The 16,911-nt window shown below is 34.7% G+C and overlaps 1 protein-coding gene across 1 annotated transcript; it reads left to right on the forward strand.

Moving 5' to 3' along the window:
- The first annotated feature begins 1,082 nt into the window (after positions 1-1,082).
- Positions 1,083-16,188, forward strand: LOC138306963 (monocarboxylate transporter 12-B-like). Its single transcript, XM_069247561.1, has 6 exons — positions 1,083-1,578; positions 4,617-5,576; positions 5,965-6,108; positions 9,379-9,525; positions 10,037-11,224; positions 11,644-16,188. Exons 2-6 carry the CDS (start codon positions 5,309-5,311, stop codon positions 11,838-11,840), a joined length of 1,944 nt encoding a protein of 647 aa, XP_069103662.1. The 5' UTR covers positions 1,083-1,578; positions 4,617-5,308; the 3' UTR covers positions 11,841-16,188.
- Positions 16,189-16,911: the final 723 nt, after the last annotated feature.

A 16,911-nucleotide genomic window follows, 5' to 3' on the forward strand; every position in this document is an offset into this window, starting at 1 on the left:
TTTGTTTGTTTGATTAATTAACGTCCTAGTAACAGCTATGGTCATGTAAGGATGGTCTCCCATGTATGCGGTGTATTGCGTGTATGTTTCACAATTACAAGGACACAATACGAACATACTGCAGCCTCCCAAAAATTATCGCACACGTAACACATTGCATATAATATAAACTTTATTTATTTTACATCGAGCACGAGGGATCTTAATGTGGGAGGAACCCGGAGTGCCCGGAGAAAACCCACGTGATCGGGCAGATGACCCCCTAACCTTTACACATTGCATATCTCATGTATCAATAGGATGTGAAAACTAAACCACCGACCAAACGATTAGTTTAGGTGACTTGACTGTTTAGATATAATAAGTAATGCTCTTGCCGTTGGAATGCATTATGTTTTTATTTTCCTTTTAGTTAAAGTTATATGTGCTATAACTAATTAAGTTGTGAAAATCATTCAAATTGACAGACAAACATGTATGACAGGTTTGAAAAATTAGCTACCATACATAACTTATACACTGAAATTTATTGCTTTTATGACTTATGCAGGTCAATATGATAACTTGCCCAATCTACACTTACTAATGAAACTATGGAAAATGTGATATGGAATTGTATACCACAACACGGCTACATGGTTTGATCATATGTACATATTTTACTGCACTGTAGGCGTAACTCTAAAATTCATTTTGAGCACTTATTTGTACATGTAAAAGTAAAACCTGTAGCATAAGGAGGTAAAACTGTATAAAGCTAGTATATTAACAATCCGAAATTAAAGGCCAAAATAAATTCAAAGTAAAATAATAAAAAAATCATTTGTATGGAATTTATATTCAGCCACTAAAGGGCCTTTTTCAGTCCAAAATAACAAAAACACAATGTGTTCGTCTACATGTTTGTAAAACCTGTAGATTATAAGTATTGCATAACATCTTAAAGGCTCATTGTGATTCGAGAGTATGAAAAAAGGGAAACGTGGAAATTGGATAATGCATTTAAATCAAACAAAAAGGAAGTGAAAATAAAAATGTATTACCATCCAAAATAGCATAGACGCCATTAGGACGTGTGTATATATATGTGTGTGTGTGTGTGTATGTATACAGCTTCACAATATTGAAAAACGGAAAACGTATTCCTGACTTCATTCCATGCTTTGGTATATTTTCTTTAGTTGAGGACGGATTGTTTTAATGCCACATAAAGTATATCCATTATATGCATGTTGTTGTGAAACTAGTGTTATATCGATCAATTTCTACATGAGTTACGCTGAATGAAATATGATGAACAGTATCCAGTGGGAACCTAGTTATTGATTGTAAGCAAACACACACACATGTACAGTGGCGCTAACGAGTGTAGGACATGTGCCTTCACTACGCATGTCCTAAATGAGGAGGAAAAAAGACTAGTAACGGGGTTAATATAGTGGTACTTACACACGTACTAAACATCAGGGTAAAAAACAGCTGAGGGGCACGTGATTAGCGCGTGGGATTGTCATGGTGCACGACAGAAGCAGACGACATCTAGTACAAGATTTCTCATTAATGGACACTGGACGTAGGGTAGGTGTCTTAGTGTATTCAATATCTCTTTTGTATTGTAAAGCTCAATAAACACTGCCGACAAGGTGTTTCAGTGCTTGGTACAGCCGGGTGAATCCAAAGCTGTTTCTGTCAATTATACGACGTGAACAACTTATTAATAACACAGATATTTAAATGTCCTGTCGGTTAAGTATAGGGATTATATTTACACGGCCATCGATTATATGTGCTTCGTTGAGCTACAATTTGTTTGGTTCCATTCAGATTTGATCAGGAACTAAAATCATGGTGCTTAACGTGAGTGGTATTGCATGACTTGTATTTCATTGTTGCATAGTTTAAAACTCGAGTGTGTTATTCAAAACCTTTACCTAAGGGATTTCTATCTATGATGTGGAACGGAATAAACCCAATAGACCCATTTAATAGCAATACTATCCAGGTGAGGTCAAATGCCACATCAGTTTTGTGAATATTTACTGGCGTGTTTACAGACCATAACATGAACACATCACCATAACGTAATTCTTTACCAACATAAATGTGTGGAAGTGTATATGGTATCGTTGCTTCCTAGTTTGATGTTTAACTACTTTAAAGATGCTTCACTATCAAAAACAGGAGCTGACGATTCTTCAGTTACAAAAGTTACTTAGTTTACACCATTACCACCATTGAAAATTTTGAGCTTCTTATTTTACTTCAAGATAAAAATATGAAAAATAATTAATTGCATCCCGAAAAAATTCCGCAGCACTATATCCTATATGGAACGAAGTACTGAATGCGCACTCACCAAAGGCGAAACAAACTATTTTATATTATTTTTTGTGTTAATTAGGCATATATAAACACGATTAAACACCAATTATTGTTCAAATGATGAATATGATTATGTTCTGTCGGCGGTGGAGCATCTTTAATCTTTTCACTACTGCGTTAGTATCATCGGTGGCATGGTACATCATTAGAAAGTCATGGCAGACGCGTAGTGTTCATGTACGAGTAATAATTATGCAATATAATAATAAGACATCAAGTGGTGTTCATATTATCAGGAGAGATATACAGATACCGACAAATAGGCAAATCATTTAGAGATATAAAGATACAGACAGACAAGCAAATATGAAAATTAAATGTAGGCATGCTTTGCTATATTTAAAGTGTTATTATTATGCTAGATGAGCTATGAAATTATGAATATGCGCGAGCATGTTCCAAATCAGACCTTAGTACTCAGCTTTAAAAATTTATTATTATTATATTAAACATGACTGTGGAAGTTAATGTTTTTAATATTTTTGATATCCTCGGAAATTAAAGTTTTACAAGTTAGAAAATAATGAATATGCACGAACATGTTCCAGGCTGTCTCTACTTGTGAATTTCAACACGTTTTCTTTTTTACTTATATAATTGACGTTTACTTGTCCTGCACAAGTGAGGTGAGTATGTAGGACTAACACAGACTGAGACAGACAAAAGTCAAGGCTGAAATACGATATCTCTTAACACACAAGGTCACACTTTTTATTCTTCAAATCCCCTTTCACCTCTTTAATAGTTAAGCCATGTGGTAGCATAGTTTACAATAAGAAGGGTCTGGTATAATGATATAAACACATTATTCATGTTATAAACTTTGTAATATACATGTAGGCACAGACGTATCTTTCTACTTTATCAGAAATATCAACTTGCTCTTTAAATGATATGCATGGAGATTTTAGAAATACTGAGCTACACTTGATTTCACAATTGCCCATTTACATGGCAAGGGGTCAAAAGGACTAATTACATGCATTTGTACATTCGAATCCGGTGACCGGTAAACATAATGACATGGTTATTTGTGACATAAATAAGTTCCCTAGTCAGTGAACTTGTTATACTGAAACGTGCATTTTTTCGTAAATTTTGTCAAAATGTACTTGCTACACAAAACATTACGAGTCAACACAAATAGTTTGAAAAAGCCGTACATCGATGTTTTTTTTATAAATCTTTAAACATACAGAGTAAAGTAAATGTATGGTAATGAGATTGATGATGACTTTTTTATAATGAAACCACCTATAAGTAATAAGTATATGCTTATTCCTGGTTATCAACGAATCACAACAGTTATATGCTCATATCTTTCGTACTAATCATGGCCGATACAGTTATACAAAGTTAAAAATCTACATGTTGTTAAATAATAAAAGCAATGTCAAAATCGTAATCTAATCACCGAAACGCGAAATAGACGTAACATCTCTTGTCGAAAATTTAAAAAATGTGAAAAGCGTGTAGCATTTTACAGGTTTCGTGGCTTGTTGGACGATTTTGTTTACCTTCCATAAGGCACGCTTGGAAACATATATGCTTGGTCGTTAAAATGATAATATATTCAACAAGAGACAAACATCTCTGCTTTTAAACAGCTGTTACTGCGCATAGCTTGGTCGGTTATCGCGATCAAGTGGGATGTCTCCATTTCAGCTCATGGTTGGCCGTTTGTATGCACGGATGAACTGCTTTCGACGATAACTTCAATAAAAAACTGATCCTCGATATTGGCAGTCTGTTGACTAACTTTAAATTACTTTTAATTACTTTTAACTCATTGAATATAACATTCTAAGCTGACGCATATTTAACAATATTTTCGTTATTTTGTATAACACCTTTCAGGTAAAATAACATGATATCGGATCACATATGTTCTTATTAAGACTTGTGGATGTATAAATTCTTTTTTTAAAAATCATTCATACACGTGGCGCATGGGTTGTATTTAAATATTTTTGTGTTGTAATTATTCTTTAATGTTAAGACACTATAATTTCAAACAACAATTTTGTATTGCAAAAACATCTATCTTAAATAGAAACAATGTAGTCCAGATTCATAATATGAATGTTTTATGTATAATCGTTACTCTAACATAGATAGTTCATATTATAAGCGTCATGTTTGTTATTGACAGACTACTAGTTTTAGCGGTATACAACAACGTACAATGTATAGTAAAATAAGATATTCTCATAACATTTCGTTTTCTATTTTAGGCGAGGTCAGAAACCTTTCACTGGACTAGTTTGTGTATTAACGTTCCACGCGGCATAACAACAACAGAGGGATTCAGCTAGTTCGTGGTGAATCAGCTAGTGTTTGGTAAACTTGTAGATCCTGTTAGATTTGAGGTCAAATCTTTAAAGAAAGGGCTAAGAACGCCAGTTTATGTTTGTTCATATCATCAAAACAACGGCGAATCTGCTAACGTAGAATCAGCTGGTCAACAAGAATCTACAGATACGGTTAGTTTGGCTTCGGCTCGTCAGAGAAGAAGCGGCAAGGTGATGAATTGGCGAAAACTGACAACGCAGGAATTCGAGAAGTCTTAGGTCAAAGTGAAAGCATAGGGAATAGGCTTATGTGAGCAAAACCCGCTATACAATCAGTCGAAGGATTCAGCTAGCTTTGCTTTATTAGTAACAGCAACAGGAAAGCAAACCGCGCATGTAATTGCAAATAGCCCCAGTTTCAACCAAGGGTTTCAGAAAATATTCCTCGTCCTACTGAAGTCCTATCAAAGGTACTAAGCCTATTAAGATAAATACTCAGGAGCAATAAGGACGATATCAGTTAATTCAACACTTTCCATAATAAACTGAATGACCCTGAAAACTATACATCAACCAAAAGGAATAGCTGGCTTAACACATTTCAGTCAGGAGAGAGGAATGCCTAAAGAGACGATATGGTTTATCGAAGTGACACGATTGAGCGGAATGGTGTTTGCAATGGAAATAACAAACACAGTGGTAACCAGTTGGAGACTAACGTCAATAAATCAGTATCCTCATCAATCGGTAATGTCAGTACCAGGATAGACAAGTCGACAGAACTAAAAGATAAGAATGAGAGAAAGAAAAACGTCTCTGGAAGCAATGATCGCCATAAAGCGAAGGATGCATGGCATGAAGGACTTCCGGTCGACCACGGCTGGGCCTGGATGGTACTGTTAGGTAAGAATGCGTCAGACATGATATCCGAATGTTTTACTGATAGAGTGGTCGGTGGTCGTTTGACATAACATCGGCTTAAAAGAAAGACAAAAACTAAGATAACAAACTTCAAAGAACTGTTTTGAAATTCTTCGGAATTCTAGAAAACGGAATTGATGTTAAAAGTTAAAAATACTTTATCATTAGAGAAGAAAACGTAATAAATCGATATATCAAACTGCGTGCAAAATGAAGCGCACTTAATTTGTTATGTTAGCCATATTGGGATTCCTTTATAGATGGTCCGACATAAAATGGAAATTTTCTATTTATAAATGTATTATAATCTAATCGCACTGATAATCCTCTATCCTATATCTATTGTGTTCAATAAACAAGAATTTTACAGGTTGTACTATCAATATGGCTTTGATCTTCGGAACTCTGAAGGCGTTCGGAATCTACTTTGTCGAGTTTGTAGCAGAATTTGAGGCTGAAGTATCCGTGACGTCACTCATATCAGGAATACAACAAGCAACATATTCTGTATTTGGTAAGTTGGCATAAGCATTGAGATTATAATGTGATCGGGTGGGGCGTGCTTGTTTGGTGTCTTCGGTGGCATGCTTCAGTGAGATAGCACTATAAAAAGAGCGATATTTCCTTTATTACATGGAGATTCAATACGAATATATTCCAGCCTCTCAAAACAGACAGACATACACACTATCGAACGCATTACACAAATAGGAGGGTAATCTAATACATCGAACAAAACCTTACTGAAAATAAAGATATATGTACAACGTCGTAAGAGCCCTATCAAACTCAGGACAATTTACACGTTGTTACATTACAAATTACCTGTATGAAACAAAATGAGAATAATGATGTGTTTTGTAATCAGATTGATATACAACTTATCCCAAAACAATGGTACATATATATAACATGAGTATAAAATGTTATACATTGTCGGTGTAACTAGTTCTATTATTTCCGGTCAATGCATTTTCAGTCGTGTACCGCTATCGATCGTTTTGATAAAACAGGCGCGTCAATGACCTAATTACATAATTTATATCTTCATTTACTGCAAGGAAATTAAGAGCCACAGATGCATTTGCTGGCAACATATGCGACTGGAAATATTTTGCTTGTTACATATTTATTGTTTTAATTTTCCGGCTTTGTTATTAAAATTCATTTTGTTAGAAGTTTTACTGTATATATATGTATAAATAAATGGAAATTATTATTAGATATAAATATAGTGTTTTCATATTAACGACATAATATCAATATATCATTTTGCAAATTGAACCACTACTATCTTTTGCCGAATAAAACATATATATATATATATATATATATATATATGATAAATTTAAAGAACAAGAGGCCCATGGGCCTTAACGGTCATCTGACTATTAGTACAATACAACATAGTCGTTTAAAGATTTTAGCCTATTTGACCTCTGTGACCTTGATTGAAGGTCAAGGTAATTCATTTGAACAAACTTGGTAGCCCTTCATCCCAGCATGCTACCAGCATGCCACATGCTCAATATCAGTACCCTGGGCCTTCTGGTTCTTGAGAAGACGCCATTTAAAGATTTTAGTCTATTTGCCGCCCGTGACCTTAAATGAAGATCAAGGTCATTCATTTGAATAAACTTGATAGCCCTTCATCCAAGCATGCTACATGCCCAATATCAGTACCCTGGGCCTTCTGGTTCTTAAGAAGAAGTCATTTAAAGATTTAGCCTATTTGACCCCTGTGACCTTGAATGAAGATCAAGGTCATTCATTTGAACAAACTTGGTAGCCCTTTATCCCAGCATGCCACAGGCCTAATATCAGGTCTCTAGGCCTCTTCGTTATTCACAAGAATTTGTTTAAATGATTTTAGCCTATTTGACCCCTGTGACCTTGAATGAAGGTCAAGGTCATTTATTTGAACAAACTTGGTAGCCCTTCATCCCAGCATCCTACAGGCCAAATATCAGTACCCTGGGCCTTCTGGTTCTTGAGAAGAAGTCATTTAAATATTTTAGCCTTTTTGACCCCCATGACCTTGAATGAAGGTTAAGGTCATTCATTTGAACAAACTTGGTAGCCCTTCATCCAAGCATGTCACAGGCCCAATATCAGTACCCTGGGCCTTCTGGTTCTTGAGAAGAAGTCGTTTAAAGATTTTAGCCTATTTGACCCTCGTGACCTTGAAAGAAGGTCAAGGTCATTTATTTGAACAAACTTGGTAGCCCTTCATCCCAGCATGCCACAGGCCTAATATCAGGTCTCTAGGCCTCTTAGTTATTCACAAGAAGTTGTTTAAAGGATTTTAGCCTATTTGACCCCTGTGACCTTGAATGAAGGTCAAGATCATTTATTTGAACAAACTTGGTAGCCCTTCATCCCAGCATCCTACAGGCCAAATATCAGTACCCTGGGCCTTCTGCTTCTTGAGAAGAAGTTGTTTAAATATTTTAGCCTTTTTGACCCTCGTGACCTTGAATGAAGGTCAAGGTCATTTATTTGAACAAATTTCAGCCTTATTCCACACTCTCTGAACAGTTTCAAAGAAGTTTGTAGCCTTTTGACCCGGACCTTGAATGAAGGTCAATCATTTATTTGAACAAACAGCCCTTCATCCCGCACCACAGGCCTAATATCAGGTCCCTAGGCCTCTTCCGGTTATTGACAAGAGTTGTGTAAAAATTTTAGCCTTTTTACCCCGAATGAAGGTCAAGGTCATTCATTTGAACAAACTTGTAGCCCTCATCCCAGCAACCTACAGGCCAAATATGAGTACCCTGGGCCTTCCGGTTATTGGAAAGTCTTTGTAAAAAGTTTACGCACGGCGCACGGCGCACGACGACGACGGTGCATGATGACAATAGGTCATCCTGACTCTTCGGTCAGATGACCTAAAAATCCTTACGGACGAAATCTATAAGAAATAAAAACAATAACGACTGACTAGTGAGCGCTTGAATGGGGCGAAAGCGCTCACTAGTCAGTCGTTATTGTTTTTATTTCTTATATATATATATATATATATATCATGTTCTTTCAAATTAAAATATGCAAATGAAATTTATATAATATAAACAACTAACGTCATCGACTTACTCACAATTCACGTAAATATAATTTTAACGATTGTAAATGATACTATCAGTATCAAAATGTATGGAAAACTCATGAAATTACCATAATCAGCATAAAGGGAGTTGGACGACTGGTTTGCCGTTGTCAGTTCAATGATATGACTAGGTGGCGTATTATGGACAAGAGTTCCACTTTCAGAAGGCGCCATACAGACATTTACACACTGCACACATGGGAGGTCATCCTATCTGTTAATATGATGTAACAACTAATAAACCAAACCAAAGCAATCACAAACACCCACTATCGCTGTTACCTTTATGTCGTCATAATGAACAAAATCAACCTTGTGATTGAAAGTTCCTTTAATACTAGCACCACCCAGGGTGATGGCCCATTATTTCAGTCCTGCATACGAAGAAATCCTATAATTCAACCCTGATTACTGTGCTATCACATAATTCTGACTGCGTAAGTGCGTTATATGTGTGTTGTGTATCCTTGTGATAGTGCCCTTTTATAGCGCCATGCCACTGAACACAACAAATAAGCACATCCCAAAATATGTACAGTAATAACCGTAGCTGTTAATAGCACCTTAATCTAATAAACCTTAATATACATGAATAATTTTATATATTCCAGCTCTGACTTTGGCACTATCCTGTAAATATATCCAATTTTACATAAATAATTTCATATATTCCAGCCCTGCCTATGCTGACGGTCGGTATGAAGTATGTGACATGCCGCCAGGCGTCAATGACTGGGGGATTCCTCGCCGGAACTGCCTACGTCCTTGGCAGTCGTGCCATGAACATCTATATGTTGCTCGTTACTCATGGTGTAATTTACGGTAGGCACCAACAGTCACATGGACAAACATTGTGTTTTCTTGGTATTTTGTGTCGCGAAGTACATTTATCGTTGTAAGGTAATAGCTACTTTGTTTTTGTACATAGTCAAATAAAATATTGCTTTTGATGTATATAAAAAAAAAACTAAAACAAGGTTTTATCAAATAGGTCATTTAGTATATTGTTACAACCCACTTTAAAAAGGTATCGCAGTTTGAAAAATACTTTTAAATGCATCAACAACGCACTTTGAAAAACATCTTAAATCACCATCACAAAATTTGCACCATATTTAACGCACCTGGATTTTTTAAGTATCTGTATATATCTCGTCAGGTCTATCCTTGAACTATTTATATGTGTATATATAAATATATATTTAGGTTTATCCTTGAACTTGTAATATGTATATATATCTTCAGTTATATTCTTGGTCTGTGTGTATGTATATATATTTTATGTCTATCCTTGAGTTGTGTACATCCCATGTATCTGTATATATATTTCCAGGTCTGTCGTTAGCCTGTGTATTTCCGTCCAGCTCCTACCTCGTCGGTCTCTACTTTAATCGTCGTCGAAGTCTCGCCAATGCAATAGTTCTAGCCGGAGCAGCATTGGGCGGGCTTGGGTTACCTCCCTTGTACCGCTTTCTTCTAGACACATACGGGTTGCGTGGGGCGCTTCTTATTACGGGTGGTTTTCTATTGAATACTATGGCCAGTGCTATGTTTATGAGACCAACAGATTTCTACGCATGCAGCAGCCGAATGGAAAATGAAGAAGTTCATGTCAAGGCGCCTGAACAAGATAAATTGTTGTCTAGCGTATCTCATGACACCTTGCAATTAAATGCAGGAGCGAAGCAAGAACCAAACATATCTCAAAATAATTTTAAAATGTGCAATTCTTCTCGTGATCGGTTGCCAGATAAACAAAATGGTAGGCTTGAACTGAACTTTCCTCAAGCGGATGTGGCATCACTGCAGCCGTCACCTGCCCTTCGTCGTTTAAAACTCAACTCCATATCGCGTTCTAACGGGTATGTAGCCTCTGCTGACAGTATCATCGAACGGCTCTCGCGCTCTAGTGTCATCCTGTCGGCCAGTAAGGGAGACCTAGTCTACAAGTCTGTACAGGATCTGGCAGCGTCCAACACACACATCAGTTACTGCAAAAGTATCGACAGCGTGAATATGCCTGTCGAAATTGAGGATGAAAAACCAAAAAGTGTCTTCGATTTCTCAGTGCTGAAAAGTTCTCTTTTGCGACTGTTTTTAATTGTGTACATTCTTGGAGGCGCTTCTGCAGGATATGTTCACGTTTTCATACCTCCTTACGCACGAGAGCGACAAATCGGCGACTATCAGGTAGCGTTGATTGTGTCCGCCACTAACGCATGCGATTTTATTGGTCGGGTTCTAGGAGGCGTAATTGTTGATCGACACATTCTCAGATCACATACGACAGTAGGAATTACACAGCTGGCCGCAGGAATAGTAATCCTAATGTCTCCATTCTACTACCAGTTCTGGTCAATGCTTGTTTTCGGGATACTGGATGGTCTGTTTGCCGGAAGTCTGTTTTCCCTCGCCCCTGCTGTAGTGGTGGACTTCGTAGGTATGGAGAAATACAGAAGTGCTATGGGGATTCTACTAGTATGTCAGGGTATATCACTAGGAACGTCTGCACCAATAGCTGGTAAGATTTGTTGCTATTATTACATCACCAACATTTGTGAAAAAAATCATTTGATGAAAGTACATTCCCATGTTGAGTGAAGAATTGACATTAACTTTATGGAAATTGTTCATTGTATGATATTTCAAATCCTCATAATTATTTAGATAATTACATGAACATTTTTGATTTTTGAAATACTTTAAATATACCGTAAGCGTAAAGTTTATTTTGAATGGCTTAGCACGATGATACATTCACGTATTCGTAATAACTGGTATACGTTTTGTAGAAAAGAGGATTGGCGAAATCATATCTTAGCGCATTATGTCTAGCCTGAAAGCGTTAAGATAGGAGTACCATTAAGATATGCACATTTACAGTATATATCGTAGTTAATACTTTTAATTATTCGGAAGTATTTTTTTGTTTTCATTCAGGTCTCCTTCGTGACGTCAGTGGGACCTACACTACCTCTTTTTACTTCATCTCCTGTAGCGCTCTTGCAGGCGCTGTGTTGATTCTAATTGTTCCGATCCTTCTGCGCAAATACAAAAACCATTGGAAGTCACATGAACCAGAAACTCAGAAGGAAACATCAGTCCATCTAACGGAAGACGCGGAGGAAAGTGTATAGTATATTATATTTCATAGTCATCATTTACATGAAAATGGCGGATCTAATGTCGGGTTTATACGATAGAAGACATGCTTCACAAAATGAAAACACTATATCTGTTCAGATATATGAAATCAAAGCAATTGTTTTGTAGTTTTGTGTGTAGGTACGTTTATAGGTTGTTTTTGGATAAATATTCTTACATTAAATGTCCTATTTTGGTAGAAAAATGAGAGATGTATGTTAGTGTATGAGGCAGTGTATTAGCAGTATATTAAATAAAGGTTCATTATAATATAATTTCAAGAATTGCATCCCTCGATACAAATTTAAACTTCGGTGGATAAATATGCTTAAAGACTGGCACGGCTCGAATGTTTGAGGTGGGTGTATTTTCGGGGTGGATATAACGACATAGACAGTAACCTCTAGAATATCGAGGATGGTACATGATATACCGGTAGCCAGGGATTACAATTTCTTTTTAAGAAAATCTTAACATATTATTTTTAAATCACGTTTTATTACTATTTGAATAACGAAGTTATCCGTGGTAGCGATGTTATTTTCACAGTTTACCTTGCACTATACACATGCCATATGGAGTGTGTGACTATATTTATACTTAATTCCGCTTAATTCGCTGCTAAGTTGATTTTTAATTTTACTATTCGCAAATAAATCGAAAGGATGACAAGTAAAATACAATGTATAGTTCAGTGTATTACTATTTGAAATTAGTGCGAAACTTTCTCCTGCGAATACAGGAAATCGCGAAACTTTCTCCTGCGAATACCGAAAATCGCGAAACTTTCTTCTGAGAATGCAGGAAAACGCGAAACTTTCTCCACCCGAAATTTAACATCTACACAGTTACTTTAACAGTTTGATATTAAAGGCGATGATACTATCGAATATGATATTAAGGGAACATATTCAATTTATATGATATTAAAAGCAGTGAAATATATTTTATATTAAGAAAGATGATATTAGAATTTTTAGAACGAGGTCTACCTTTTTTGATATGATATTAAAACCATAGTTATATTGCGTAGATTTTATATTAAAAGTGATGATATATATGACACTTGAAAGTTAAGAAATATGATTTTATCAGAATTTAAGATTAAGATCAATAGTATATTGATTACAATGCCATATATGAATATTGTAGAAACTATCAATATAGATGCACTGGTAATTTGACGTAAATATAATTAACCAAACCAAATGCACATTTTTATTCAGGTATATAATTTAAATTTGCTTGTTACGAGCATTTTCATTGGCTTAAAATTTTACTTTATAAGCGCATAAAGCTTCTGATTGGCTGAGATGACGGCGATATGATTTCATAGACAAAAGAGTTCCAAAATGAATTTTGAGTACTGAAGAGATTATATTTTGTAAATTAAATTATAAGGATTAATTTGAATAGATTTTTTATGTTATGGGGATATAACACAAAAATCTGAGTGCACTTTCATCATAACACGCTAAGCGGTTTATTTAGAGTACTCTCAGATTTTTGTGTTATATCTCCATAACATAAAAAATATATTCAGATTAATCCTTAAATATTATATTGAAATTAATTACTCATGCCATAGTTTGATTAAAAGGAATTTTTCGTATTGGCGCAAAGATTCATGTTTTGAACATAAAAAAGCACTTTGTTTGTGTGTCATTGATACTTTACTTAGTACCACTTTATATTTTTGTACTTCTGTAGAAGCAGGTTATCTGTAAAAACAGTCGGTGATGTTGTATTCGTTCTCCTGAAATATTTCCTCGGCGTTTCCATTTGTTGAATGGATATAAATGTCATAACGTTTTCTGACAAAGGGATCAATATCTGGTCAGTCCATGTAATTTATGCCAGGTTCTGTTGATGACGAAAACCAATAAGAGTTATTATCAATTACTATAATCCTCATACGAAACGCTTGTCTACATACCTGTTGTGTTTTCAGTAACTAAGTGTATATAGTGGTATTAAGAGAAAACTATATATGGTGACTCTAGCAATATCATCAAGATCTCAGGAAATATAAAACATATATTTGTATCTATTCCATCTGTGATATAGGTGTTAGTCCGATATGATATTGCTGGATGAGGGAAGTCTCGAAAGATAAAATATTTAATATAATGTCAGACTACAACACTCTTGAATTTAGATATCAAAAATATTTAGATATTAAAGAGTGAAAGATAGTTGGTGTCTGTCTTTGTTTGAAATATGAAGGGTTTTTTCTTGGGATTCAACTGCTTAGTTTCATAAGACCGTTGCGGTACTACTACAGTGACTAAGTCTAGTTCCAATGTTCACATAACGATATTATAAAGTGTTATATGATGTAAGGTTCATGACGTAAGGAAAAGTTAACACTAGTTTTCCTATTGTAAAGTATAGTGTGACTGGGTGTGGGTGTGTTGTTCGGTGTCTTTGGCGACAAGCCTGATGGCATAATACAACGGAAATATATATCCGCAAAGAACGGATATAAATAATGATTCGCCAAAGCCTCACAAAAATATACAGATATTCACACACACAATACAGTGTACACAGGGAGGCCGTTCTTAAATCACTCTAGCCGTTAATATGAAGTTCAATTATTGATATGTTCACTCTACTGTATATAATATTAAAGATGTTCCACCGCCGATAGAGCATAAATGACGTTCTTCATTTGAATAATACTTGAGATTTATATATATATATATATATATATGTCTAATTTAAAACAAAACATAACATAAGAACATTTAATTTGCTTTTAGTGCATGTGCAATCAGTACTTCATTCCATATAATAAATAGTGTCACGGGATTTTTTCGGGATACAATTGATTATTTTCAATATTTTTATCTTTAAAGTAAAAAAGGGAAACTTTTCACTGGTGGTACAGGTGTAAATTTAATAACTTTTGTAATTAAAGGGAAATACTAATTCGTCTGCTCGTGTTTTTGACAGAGAAAAATACCATTCGTCAGCGGTGGAGCATCTTTTAGTTTTATGAAAAATATAGATATGTATATTCTTATGTAATTATGTGTTTTCAATATAAATTTATACCAAGTATTCAATTATATTTCGTTCTATATTGTCATTTAAATGCATTTATTTACAATGTAATATATATTTGCACAGCAATATTTTTTCAGAAACGTAATGTTTGACTAGATTAGATTAAATGTTCATGATTAGATACATTTGGTTGATTTTTTTTTTCAAAATATAAAACATGATTAGTGCCTTAAGAAACATTTTTGCAATGAATGTCTTTATATAGGGAATGGAAAAATATGTATTTAAAACCAATATTTTAATTTCATTGTTTTTAAAACAAAACTTTATCTGTCATATTAGTTTATCTATAGCTGTGATTTTGAAACGTTACATTATGATATTTTATATTGATAAGGTTTTACATTCCGTTCTTTAATTTATTTACAGTATAGATGGATACTTTTGTTGGTAAAATAATCAGGATTCTGATTTGAAATAATTGATATTTTGCTATCTCTCTAAAATAGTTCATTTGTCTTGTCTTATACTTTTGTTTTAGATAAAATCGCTAAAATATCCTTGTACAATGGCTACATGGTAGTATGGAATATCCTCCGTTCATATAAAAACATTTTGTATGAAAAAAAAAGATTTTTGACGAAAAATGAATCGTTGATGACTCAAGAACACACGCAATAGTGTTGAAATCCTTTATGGTGAAGTTATTGTATTTTTTCTCCGTTTAATATCATAAACGTTTTTGTTCTGTGCGTGAGCGGATATGTAGAGAATTTCCTGTTCTGTTTTTGTGTAGGATGGGGTAAATGAAGAGTATTTTAAGTGGTTTTTTTTAACTTGTATCTCCTATTGAGTAATTAGAAATCCAAATGTGATTCATAAAATATCTAAATCATTTTAGTATTAAGTTAACCAGATGTGAGTCCCGCTATCTCAATTAGCCACAATGTTAAACTTCGCCGTTAATTGTTTCTTGAAAAACCTTATGTCTTATTTGTTATTGTTTTTCAATTACGAGGGCATTGAATGACTTGAAAAAGATCTGAAACGATACCTTACTCATTCATTACGTACTTATCACCTAAATATGTTAGATGTCACCATGAAGCCTAATACATATGTAAAACGTCTTGATTTCCAAAGTGTCATACACATGTCATAAGCAGGCGACATGTCACCATAAAAATAATAATGAGTGCCATACTATTTTAACGGAAATCCACCTGTTTTATTCTTTTCTTTTTTTTCTTTTTTTCTATTTCATTTTTTAGTTGTTTCGTTTTTTAAATGACAAACACACACGTGAAATAAAACATGAAGATGAGAAAATGGTTTTGTTATGATTATTTCCCATAGCTACACAATATGAAAAATAATAGTACAGGCGCTTAGTGTGTAACACAAAAAAATCTGAAACTGTTTTCCCTGTCTTCAAACGATATAAGATAAACGACAACTATGATGCAATCATGAAAGGGTCATAACTCTTGCATGTTTACACAACAGTTTACTTACTTGCTAGGAATACGTGTACATGTATGACTTCCGTGTACACACATCAACTTACATGAATGTATGTTTCATATGGATTTAATAAAACGAGTCTAGGTATAGCCCAAGTTTCATACAATCGAGCATAAATTTTAGATACTTTTATCACATCACTACAACAACATACACTTCTACACTTTTGTCAGGACATACTTGAAACGTGACGTGACGCCATTGATTACTGACGTCAAACCATAACATCATAATGAATTTCCAACTTAAGAAAAGTCCTCGTGGTTAGATTGCATTAGGCCACACCAATTTGAAAAATAGTTCTTCGGGATTTCGGGGGAAAAAGTGGGGCGAGAGGGTGGTTTTTTTTTAATTTTCATTTTCCAAAAAAATGGGATGAGCGGTATGAAAAATGAGAATATGAGGTAGACAAACATAAATCCATTTTATTGTTTTTTTGTACATGCAGGCTGTAGCATTTTAGGTTTGAGAGTCAAAAGAAAAGATATAAATATCTTTTTTGCCTCTGTGCTATTGACTTGTCTAAAA

Source organism: Argopecten irradians, chromosome 14 (genome assembly GCF_041381155.1).
Source record: "Argopecten irradians isolate NY chromosome 14, Ai_NY, whole genome shotgun sequence".
Lineage (NCBI taxonomy): Eukaryota > Metazoa > Mollusca > Bivalvia > Pectinida > Pectinidae > Argopecten > Argopecten irradians.

Bases quoted from the DNA above. Each gene is read 5' to 3' on its own strand.
- LOC138306963 (XM_069247561.1), top strand. From the start codon at position 5,309: ATGGTTTATCGAAGTGACACGATTGAGCGGAATGGTGTTTGCAATGGA. The intron at 5,577-5,964 runs GTAAGAATGCGT...AGAATTTTACAG, and splicing joins GGCCTGGATGGTACTGTTAG to GTTGTACTATCAATATGGCT. The intron at 9,526-10,036 runs GTAGGCACCAAC...ATATATTTCCAG, and splicing joins TACTCATGGTGTAATTTACG to GTCTGTCGTTAGCCTGTGTA.